This window comes from Lutra lutra, chromosome 13 (genome assembly GCF_902655055.1).
Source record: "Lutra lutra chromosome 13, mLutLut1.2, whole genome shotgun sequence".
NCBI classification, from domain to species: Eukaryota; Metazoa; Chordata; class Mammalia; order Carnivora; family Mustelidae; genus Lutra; species Lutra lutra.
The window spans coordinates 94,507,160-94,517,456 of NC_062290.1; the positions used below are offsets into that span (position 1 = coordinate 94,507,160).

The window sequence follows — 10,297 nt, forward strand, 5'->3', positions numbered from 1 at the left end:
TCGGCGATGAGAATCGCCTACACCTTGTCCTCCCGCCGCCGGCAGACACGGGACTCCGGCAGCAGAGACCACTGGCGCACTCCCTCTGGGCTCCCTGGGGCCCGGGGGAGAGGGCCAGGACAGAAAGAGGCTGCACGCTGAGGGTTCTACTCATGGCCACTTTACTCCGAGGTTGTTGCCTCAAAGAAAAGAAGTGTGGTCTCCTGGAACCAACAGCTCTGGTCTCTCGAGAAAAAAAAAAAAAAAAATCAGAGACAAGTGTTGGTCACATGGCATCTCAGCTGTTGGGCCCCGTCCGTGGGCTCTCACATGTGCACTCCTGCCCCTGCCTCCCTCCAGGGCGTTCAAACCACAGCTGCCTTCGGAGCCCCCGTTCAAGGGAGCAGGCCTCGGCCCTTTGGTTTCCTCCGCCCTGGGGACCCGGGAGGCCTGCGCCCTCCCCTGCACCCCGGCCCATGGGGACACTCGCGGCGAAACTTCTCCTGCCGACCCTCAGCAGCCTGGTCTTCCTCCCCGCCGTCAGCATCGCTGCCAGGAGGCGGTTCCACATGGAGGCCATGGTCTACCTCTTCACCATGTTCTTTGTGGCGGTGAGTCTGGGCCACTGGCCCAAAGGCACAGGGACACAGGGAAGGGGCCATCTCTCCACCACCTTCCCACACCAGGGAGGAAGAAAAGTGATTTGGAGGAGAAGGAAAGAGCCTGGAGACCGGGAGAGAGGGTTGGGGGCCCCCCTCCTCCTCTCTGGACCTCAGTTTCCCCGTCTGGGTCAGGAAGTCACCCTAGGATTGGTGTGCACAAGACCAAGCCCGCAGTGGGTCAGCGTGGGTTGGTCCAGGACGAGCCCTTCGAGTCTTCTGGGGTGACCCTCCTTTTGCCGCCGACAGACCACCCCAGGCCACCCACTTCCCCCTGACCCCACCCCCGCTCCGGCCACTCTCCCAGCTACAAGTACAGGGCAGCGGAGCAGGAAGGAAGGGGCTGAGCCAGGCCTGGGAGGGGGTTAGTGGAGTTTAGGGAATGTGGAGGGCCTGGGTGATTCTGATTCCAGAATTCCGGAGCTGGCCCTGGTTCAGGAGGGCCTGCTCACGTCTGCTTGTCTGTCCTTCTCAGAGGCCCATGTCTCCCTCTGAGTCCTTCTTCCTCCATGCACAGGCCTGATGACTGTCTGTCTCTCCCCTCCCTCCCTCCCAGCAGCACGCTCTCCCTCTGCATTTTTCCTATTGGTTTTCTCCACGTTTGCTTTTTTCCCTTTTTAAATGTCTGTGTCTGGGTCCCTCTTGATTTCTGGAGCTCTGTCTCCATAGAACTTGCTCTCGTCCCAAACCTCCTGGTCTTTCCCCGTCTGGCTTTGTCCCCCTGGCCCTCCACGTGTCTCTGTGGCTCTATCTCCCGTCCTGAAGCTTCTGTCTGTCTGTGGGTCCTACCTTCCTACCTACATACCTCTCTCTCTCTAATCCATCATCGCTCGACCTACCTAATCAATGACCCTTCCCTCTACCCATCACCGATCTGTCTCTCAGGGCCGACCTGTGTCCCTCTGAGTCCTCCCCCGCCACGGTCTGCCGCACCAGCTCCCATCAGACTCGCCTTCTCCGCAGCCGGGCTCCCTGCAAAAGCTGGCACCGGGGAGACGAGTGTCCCCAGCCACCGCCTTGTGGCAGCGCCAGACATGTGAAAACTCGCACGGCTCCCACCGCCGGCTGGCCTTGCTCCAGCAGCCAGGCCTCTGTGGGCGAGTGTCGGGGTCCTTGGGGCAGCCCTGGGCAGGTAGGTCTGTGAACACACGCACGTGTTTGCAGACACACGTGCACCTGTCATGGGAGAGGTTGTGTGCACATGGGCTGGTGCTCCCTTAGGCAGCAGGGACCTGGGACTGGGGGTTGCCTAGTGTTTCTGTCTCCACACCTGGATGGGAGAGATCTTGGGCGTGGTAGTTCTGGCTGTGGGCCAGTGTCCAGGCTCTGGGCCATGCCCATGCTGTGGATGCACTGTCTCATGTAGTCCTCTCAGCTCCCCGTGAGCCTGGGATTGTGACCAGCCCATTGGACAGATGAAGAAACTGAGTGTCACAGATGCGCTCTGGGGCTCTCGGCTCATTCAAGGCATCTTGTCCAATGCATTTCGTCAGCTCCACAAGGGAGCCCTGCTTGGGTGAGTTCCAGGAAGTCAATTTGACAGATGAGAAACCCAGACACAGAGTGGACCTGGGACTTCTCTGCAGGTCCAAGGGGCTTAGGGCCGGGGCGAGGAGCTGAGGGTCTTGTTCCCAGGTCTATGTTAGACCCAGCTCCGGAAACCACAGACATGCCAGGCCACCCCTCCCCGCCGGGCTGGGCTGGCCCCCAGCTGCCTCCAGACTGACCTAAGAGGCCCACCCTGTCCCGCCCTAGCCCGCCCAGAGTGGCAGAAGCAGCTGCCTCCTGTGACAAATGTCCTCCCACCTCAAAGCCCCACTCAGCCCCTTTCTCCCAGAGCCCCAAGCAACACCATTGCCTCTTCTGCCTCCAATGTGGCTTCTTCCGTGTTCTGGCCAGAATCCTCCTGCCACAGTCGCTACTTCTGTGTCCAACACTGTGCATCTGCCCCGTCACACAGAGTCCCCTGGCCCGCCCCAGAGAGAGGGTATTCTCATCCCTCGACAGAGGAGGCCCCAAGCTGCCGCCATCCGCCTAAGCTCACAAAGCGGGGATCCTTTAGGTGGGCCTCTGGAGGCTGTGCTATCTCCCAGCAGACCCCTGGCGCACTCCACCCCTGCTAGCCCCCTCACGGGCCAAGTGCGCCCCTGCGTCGAGAGAGGCAGGCTTCACAGGCAGGGAGGCCGGATGCCAGTCACTGCTCTGCCCGGCCCCCTTGGCAGGTGGCACTGCTCTGAGTCTCCCCTTCCCCACCTGTCTGATCGAGACGAACCAAGGGCCTTGGGGGAGACGCCTCCTGGGTCAGCTCTCCTCCCAACCACTCCAAAGCCTGCCTCCCTGACCCTGGGTTTGCCTGGCCAGGCTGAGACAGAGCTCTCCTGCCCTTCACGGGGCCGAGGAGGACACTCCCAAGCATCTCACAGTCTATGATCATACACGGTGATCTGTCCCACAAAGGAGAGGCAGGGAGCAGAAGCTCCAGATGACGGGGATGGGCAGTGTGGGGAGGGATGTAGTTCCAGAAGTAGCAGGAGAATAGCCATGTCACTCACAGGGCCTAGCTCTGCCTGCCAGAACCGTGCGCATCAAGAGTCCTTCTCCTTGCCCTATCCCCAAGGTCTGAGCATCTTGATCAGGCCCTACCTGAAGCTTATATTTCCCCAGCTGGACAGTCATGTCCACAGCCTAGTTGCTTTCCTCCATCCTCTCTCCCTGTGTCACCTCCAAGGGTGCAGCATACAAAGTTCAACCCTGTTCTCTTGATGGGTCTGACCAGGGTGCAGAGAAGTAGGACTGTCACCTCCCTTGTTCTGGACACTATACCTCTATTCATGCCTCCTGGGTGCACGCTTGCTTTCGGTCACCTATGACTGTAACCAACAGGAGCTCTAAGTCAAGCCGAATTGCTTGACTCACCCGGTGATCCAGGGCTCCTGCTCCCCGTAACATCCCTGGGCCTCCAGACTTGGGCTGATCTCCTGGATGCCTCCTCCCTCCTGCTGAGCTGGGCTCACCAAGAGTTGATTGTGCTGGTTCCCAAACTCGTTTACACCCCTGGGACTTGTCAGAATAATTACATCACATAATTAAATATCACTTAAAGTGATGAAAGGTGTAGGCAAAAGGAGAGAGTTGTTGTTTTCTGTAAGAATTCAGTTGACTGCTTTGAGAATACTCCACAGAGGTATTCTGTCTTAAAAATTGCTATTAAAGGGCTCCTGGGTGGCTCAGTCAGTTAAGCGTCTGCCTTTGGCTCAGGTCACGATCCCAGGGCCCTGGGATCGAGTCCCATGTCGGGCTCCCTGCTCCATGGGGAGCCTGCTTCTCCCTCTCCTTCTCCCCCTACTCATGTTCTCTCTCTGTCAAATAAATAAATATAATATTTTTTTAATTGCTATTAAATAGGGTGTTGGGGAGACTACAGGAGAGAGACGGGGAACGTGCCATGCTGTGTTCAACATGGGGGTCTCCGCAGTCTCCCAGGACCTTAAGGAAACTGGAACTAAACAATGACAGGCCGGAGGTTCCCAAAGTGGGCTCCACAAGGGTGGCTGTCAGCACCCCAAGAGACTCCTAACAGTGCAAACCTCGGACACCACCCAGCCCTGCGGGGGGAGCAGCGCGAGTCCTCACCAGCCCCTCCCCCCGCAGGGTTCTGGTGCCCACTCACATCTGAGGACTTCCCCGCTGGGATAGCCCACTCACGACAGGAGAAGGCCCTCCCAGGCCCCTGTAGGGCTGACCGGCATCCAAGAACTAGGCCGCAGCCTCATACCCAAAGATGCTGAGGGAACGCACACACACCTGCTCTGGGTAAACTCAGGTGCTGAAGGAATGTGCAGGGCGAGTCTTCGGGGCCCCGCCCCGGTGGGCTTCACGGAGTGATGCCTGGACTCCGTGTGGTCATGTCATACACACACCGGAGAGACCCAGCCGGGCTCTGAGCACATCCAAGGCTCCCGGCCCCTCACGGGAACGTTTTTTCGAATCCCCACAAGACACCATGAGGGGAGTGGTTGGCGGCACCTCCATTTTTCAGGTGGGGAAACTGAGGCACGAAATGACTTGCCTGAGTCTCGCGTCTAGTGAGTGGCCTGGCTGGTGGGGAGTGGCGGGGGCCGGGCACAGCTGGGGCCTGTGCCGTCCCCTCCGGCCTCTGACCGCCGCGGTTTCCCAGCAGCTGTACCACGCCTGCGACGGGCCCGGCCTGTCGGTTGTCTGCTTCATGCGTCATGACGTCCTGGAGTACTTCAGCGTCTACGGGACAGCACTGAGCATGTGGGTCTCGCTGATGGGTGAGTGGCCGCGCCCTGTCGCCCAGTGTCCCCACCCCACCATCCACCTGCCGCTCCCAGAAATAGCCAAGCCCGCTGACTCTGCCCCGCCCCACAGGGAGCGTCTCTCCCCTCTCCTGGGGTTCGAAGCCCGGTTTAATCGATGAGACGGGACGCACCGTCCTTAAACGCCCTGATTCCCATCCTTGCTTCCTGCTCAATTCCCACGTGAACGAGGGCTTGTTCGGAGCTCCTCACGTGGCGGAGCCGTGCCTGGAACCCGTGGATGGGCTTCCAGCTCCCCCCGCCCAGGAGACCGCTGTTGCACACCAGGGTTTGCCCCCAAGGCATTTCTTGAGGCCCTTACCAGCCGCCGTGCCCACCACTGTCAGCTCAGGCTTTTCGAGGATGGAATTGCTCAAAAGCGTAGTTTCTGCAACTTTCTTCTCACTTAGCGCCGTCTGGAGGCGACGTCAGGACACACGGGCCCCATCGCACGGGCTCCCTGGTATTTGCCCAGCTTCCGTGAAGGACTCACACCTTTCCTGTCTCTTACCTGCATGTCTCTGTCTTCACTCCTGGGGCTCTCAGGGGCAGGTGTGCAATGCCCTGCCCGTGACCCCCACGCAGCTCTGTCCACCTCTGTACCTTAGACCCAGCCGGTCAGACCCCCGGGTGACTGGGCTGGGCCCGGGGGGTCTCTCTGGCTGTGGCGCCTAAGGGATGCGTCTGGGGGAGCAGTGGCCGGGAGGAGCAGAGGGGCTGCTCACCCCTCCCGTTCCTCCCCCACCTCCAGCGCTGGCCGACTTTGACGAACCTAAGAGGTCGACCTTCGTGATGTTTGGTGTCCTGACCATCGCGGTGCGGATCTACCATGACCGCTGGGGCTATGGGGTGTACTCGGGCCCCATCGGCACGGCTGTCCTCATCATTGCCACAAAGTGGGTGCGTACCATGCGAACCTCAGAGGACGGGGACGCCCGCCCCCATGACACCTCCACCTCGGGGTCTCCGTTTATCTCCCGTCTCAGGGCTTCCGCTAGAGCACAGAGACGAGGAACACCAGGCCCCTGGCCACACGGACCGTCTGTATCGTCCGTACCCACTAGCTCTGGATCTAACCCAAGTGACTCCACTTCTCTGCCTCGGTTTCCATGTCTGGAAACTGGCTGTTACGGGAACAGTTCAGTACCTGCTTCATAGGTTTGGTTCAAAGAAGTTGAGTTAATGTATCTAAAAGTGTTGGCATAGAACTTGGCTTCTAACATGCTCGACACGTGGGAGCAACAACCACTATCATTATTACTCTTTGCAGAGAATGACTGCTTTAGAGTTGCGAAAGCCTGGATTATTCTAGGAGGACTTCACGGAGGCGGAGAGCCTTGAGGAGGGAGGCTGTGGTGTGTAGTGGACAGGAAGTTGGAACAGCCCCTAAGCGTTGAAGCAGCCTGAGCCAGACTTTGGAACGCTGACATGTCTTCACTGGGTCCCCTGGGGGTCCTGACGCACTGTCCCCAGGCCTCCCCACAGCTCTCTTGTACCAAGGCCCTCCTGGCTGCGAGGCCTGGAAGCCGCTCATGCTTCCCGAGCTGACAAGGGATGCCAGAGCAGAGTGGACCCAGAGGCACTTCCTGGGACCCCAGAAGGGAAGGAGCTGAACCCTGCAGGGACCAGAACACAGGCCCGGCCTGCTGACAGGCCTGAGGCTGGACCCACTCTCCAGCCATGCAGCAGCGCAGGCCCCGAGGTGACCTCCTCCCTCTGCCACATTTTTGCCCCTTTGGAGCTCCACCTGGAATCTCGGGGTGTCCCAACTCCATGTGCTGGCACACACCCACTCAAGGACCCAAAATTAAGGCCCAGATGGCAGGGCCTCAGGGGATGGGGTGAAGGGGCTTCAGGCCACCTAGGGAGCGGGAGGACAGTTCTCTGGGAACAGGGCTCAGGCTGGGCAGGTGGCGCAGAAGGTGTCCGTCAACCCATTTTACAGCTGCGGGAGGGAAAATAAAGTCCTGCTCCTCCCACAGCAGGGAGTAGAGGGCTTGTCCTGCCGTTCGGTTAATGAAGGAAGTAGGGCTCAGAGAGGTCAGCGAGCGACAAGAAGTCACGCGGCGCCGGGTGAAGTCGGGCCTTGACTTTCCAAGAGAAAGGAAGGAGCCTCTCTCCCCCTCCAGCCTCCCCAAGGGCGAAGGCTGACACAAAAGACCCTGGAGGCCTGTGAGAGCAGCGAGGCCTGTTGGGCCTGCCGTGTCCGGGGGGACCGTGTTAATGAACGCGCCGGAATGCATAAACAGAGCCCGGGGGGCGACAGTGCAGGCTCACTCCCCAGCAGGAAGTGGGCCAGGCTGCCCTGGGAGCCTGTTCCTCCCGCAGAACTTGGCAGGCCTGGATCCGTGTTTGACTGTAATTAGCCAGAATGGAAGCCACTCGCCAGTTTCCGTGGAAAGCGCCACAGCGACTTCCACGGCCCTCGGGCTGTGGATCCAATCATGGGAACCAAGAGGTCTGCCTGGCTCCCTACATCTGGGGCTCAACTTGTGTTTTTCAGACCATTTAACGTGGAGTTTATTTTGGATTTTCAAGGGCAGTTTCTCCCTGGAATGAGGGTGGATTTTTCTCCCAGAGGCTCGTCCCTTCTTGAGCCTGAGTTGGGAACAGCAGCCCTCAGGGAGGGGAAGCAGAGAGAGGCGGGTGTGGGGACCGCGGGGCAGGGCCTGGCCAGTCTAGGACGTGACCCTGGGCAGGCGCAGGGCCGTGGCCAACCACACCCAGACCCCAAACCGCGCCCACCTGCCATCTGTGCCCCCGCGGGGCCTGATGTTTTATCAGCAATGGCAAATTCCAGAAAACCGCACCCCAGACTCTGGTGGGCCAGCCCGCCCCAACTGGCACAGGGCTCCCACCCAGCAGGTGTGTGTGGTTGTGGGGGCCCCAGCCCTGCTGGGGAGGGGTCCACGATCCACGGTGTGCATTGTGCTGAGATCCCAAACAGCGGCACTCTGAGACACCTTGGCCCCAGGGGTGGGAAGGTGCAGGATGCGGTCCCACGTTTTCCGCACGTTGTCAATGTACGTGAACCCATCTTTGTACGAGTCAGTGCCAGCTCACACCTCCCACTAACGTGCACATCTGGGCAAGCAGAGAGTCCCATGCCGGTCGGCTTATCCCAGGAGCACGACGTGGGTCCTGATCCACGAGCCACCGAAGGGTTTGTTGGACCACAACACGGGCATCCCCGTGGGCCACATGGTGGGCGGGGCAAGCCCTCTAACACCCCCTCGCTGAGTCTGGTCCCCTGGGGGTCCCTGCTGCTCAGCAGGGGTGCGTGTGCAAGGGTTATCTTGTTAGCCCAAAGAGGCAGGCAGGGATGGGGGGCGGTCCTCGCTGGGCAAACTGGTCCAGGGGTTCCCAACCAAGCCATCCAGGATGGGGCTCTCTTGCGGCCTGCCACCACGGGACCAGGCATGCAGGGCACCTCCCTGAGCCCCATCCCCCACCCGAGGGTAGCCAAGGGACGCGTGGGTGCCTGGGGCCAGCTCTCTGAACGGCCTCCCTGCCATGGGACCTCTCTGCCCGTCCACTCTCCCCACAGCTGCAACAGATGAAGGAGAAGAAGGGTCTGTACCCCGACAAGAGTGTCTACACCCAGCAGATCGGCCCCGGCCTCTGCTTCGGGGCACTGGCTCTCATGCTGCGCTTCTTCTTCGAGGTACGGGGACCGGGGTTCCTCGGGGGCTTCCACAGCGTCCCCTTGCTGCCTTCTCTGTCCCTCCTGGTGGGTGGAGGGAGGTCTCCCTCCCACCACAGCATCGCCCGTCCCCAGCACCCCAGCTCTCTCTGTCTGTGGGGATCTGAGACAAGGCACCCAGCCAGGATGGGGCCTGGGGCTGGAGCGCGCACCTACAGGAAGCGGGGCGGGGGGGGGAGCCCAGCCTCATTGTCAAAGGCCCAGCAGCCGAACTTCCACTCTCCACCTTCAGCACTCCAGGGGGCTGAGGTCAGGAAAAACTGCCCATGGGCTGGACGCTGAGGAGAGGCCCCTTAGAGGAGGGTACTTGGCCAGATGTGGGGCGGGGGGGTGACCGGCAGGTGCCCCGGCACATCAGGCATGTGAGCAGAGGCACAGAGGGTTGGGGGGAGCCTGGGGCCACAGACCAATCCCCCCCTTCCCGCCCCTGCAGGACTGGGATTACACCTATGTTCACAGCTTCTACCACTGTGCCCTGGCCATGTCCTTTGTCCTCCTGCTACCCAAGGTCAATAAGAAGGCCGGAAGTGCAGGGCCCCCCGCCAAGCTGGACTGCTCTACCCTTTGCTGTGCTTGTATCTGACATTGCCACCTGCCCCTGTCCCCGTCTCCCCCACAAGCCCCTGCCCTCCCCCTCATCTCACGCCCCAGGAGCGCCCAGGAGAAACGTCTCTCCTCTGAGCCTGAGAGGTCCCCAGGGATTTGGGGACCACCCTGAGTGCTCCTGGAGACCCCAGGTACTAGGTTTCCACTTTGGCCAAACATCATGCTGGAAAGAAAAGACCTTCCTCCCTCCTCCCCCACCCTCCTCCTCCTCCTCCTGCTTCTCCACAGTCATGGCCAACAGGTGTGTCTACAGAAGCCTGGAACCTGTGTGTCCCCCTCATCGGCCCTCCCCTCGTTACCCAGAAGCTCCGGCCCAGCCCCGGCTGCGCCCCTACTCGCAGCATCAGTTTTCTCTTGGAAACTAGCGTCCCCACTTATGTCCTGTGCCCTCCGGCTCCGAACACACCCGGTCGGGATTCCTGAGGCCAGAAGAGGGGCAGCTCTGTCCCTGGCCCAGGCCCATGTGGCCAGCCCTCCAGCCAGGTCCCTGAATCAAGCCATTTCAGGAACGGAGACCCCTATGAAACTCCCCAATGCCTTGGCCTTACTGGGTTCCCAAAGCTGTGTACTCAGCCCTTGATCTAATCCATCAGACAAGTCTGCAGTAAAGCACAGTCATTCCACTCTAAAGACAGAAGCCTGAGGCTCAGAGGAAATTGTGGGCTTGAGGCCCCAAGCCAGTAAGGGCAGAGCTGGGCCCCAAGCCCAGTCCACCGGTCCCAGAGCCATGCCCGCCACCTGACTCGGGATCCACCCCACGGGCAGGCCTGAGCACCTGTGTAGGTCCTCGGAGCACTCCCAGCACTCCCAGCACTCCGCCCGGGCTCAGAGCCAGTGTGGGGAGGGGGTCCGGGCGCAGGGAAACCTGAGTGGAGGCCAGCGGCCCACAGCTGGACACCCAGGGCCGGCTGGCAGTGGGAGGCCAGCGAGCCCCGGCCCAGAGCCTGTCTGCACTGAGGCCCGGGGGTGGCGGGAGCAGGCCTCCCAGACATCACCTCACAAACCTGAGCCTCCCCAGCAGCCCCAGCTTC

The 10,297-nt window shown here is 60.7% G+C and overlaps 1 protein-coding gene across 1 annotated transcript; it reads left to right on the forward strand.

The window, feature by feature from the left end:
- The first annotated feature begins 427 nt into the window (after window positions 1-427).
- Window positions 428-9,972, forward strand: MYMK (myomaker, myoblast fusion factor). Its single transcript, XM_047700789.1, has 5 exons — window positions 428-590; window positions 4,819-4,933; window positions 5,709-5,857; window positions 8,505-8,621; window positions 9,094-9,972. The coding sequence occupies exons 1-5, from the start codon at window positions 456-458 to the stop codon at window positions 9,241-9,243; spliced, it is 666 nt and encodes a 221-aa protein (XP_047556745.1). The 5' UTR covers window positions 428-455; the 3' UTR covers window positions 9,244-9,972.
- The last annotated feature ends 325 nt before the right edge of the window (window positions 9,973-10,297 follow it).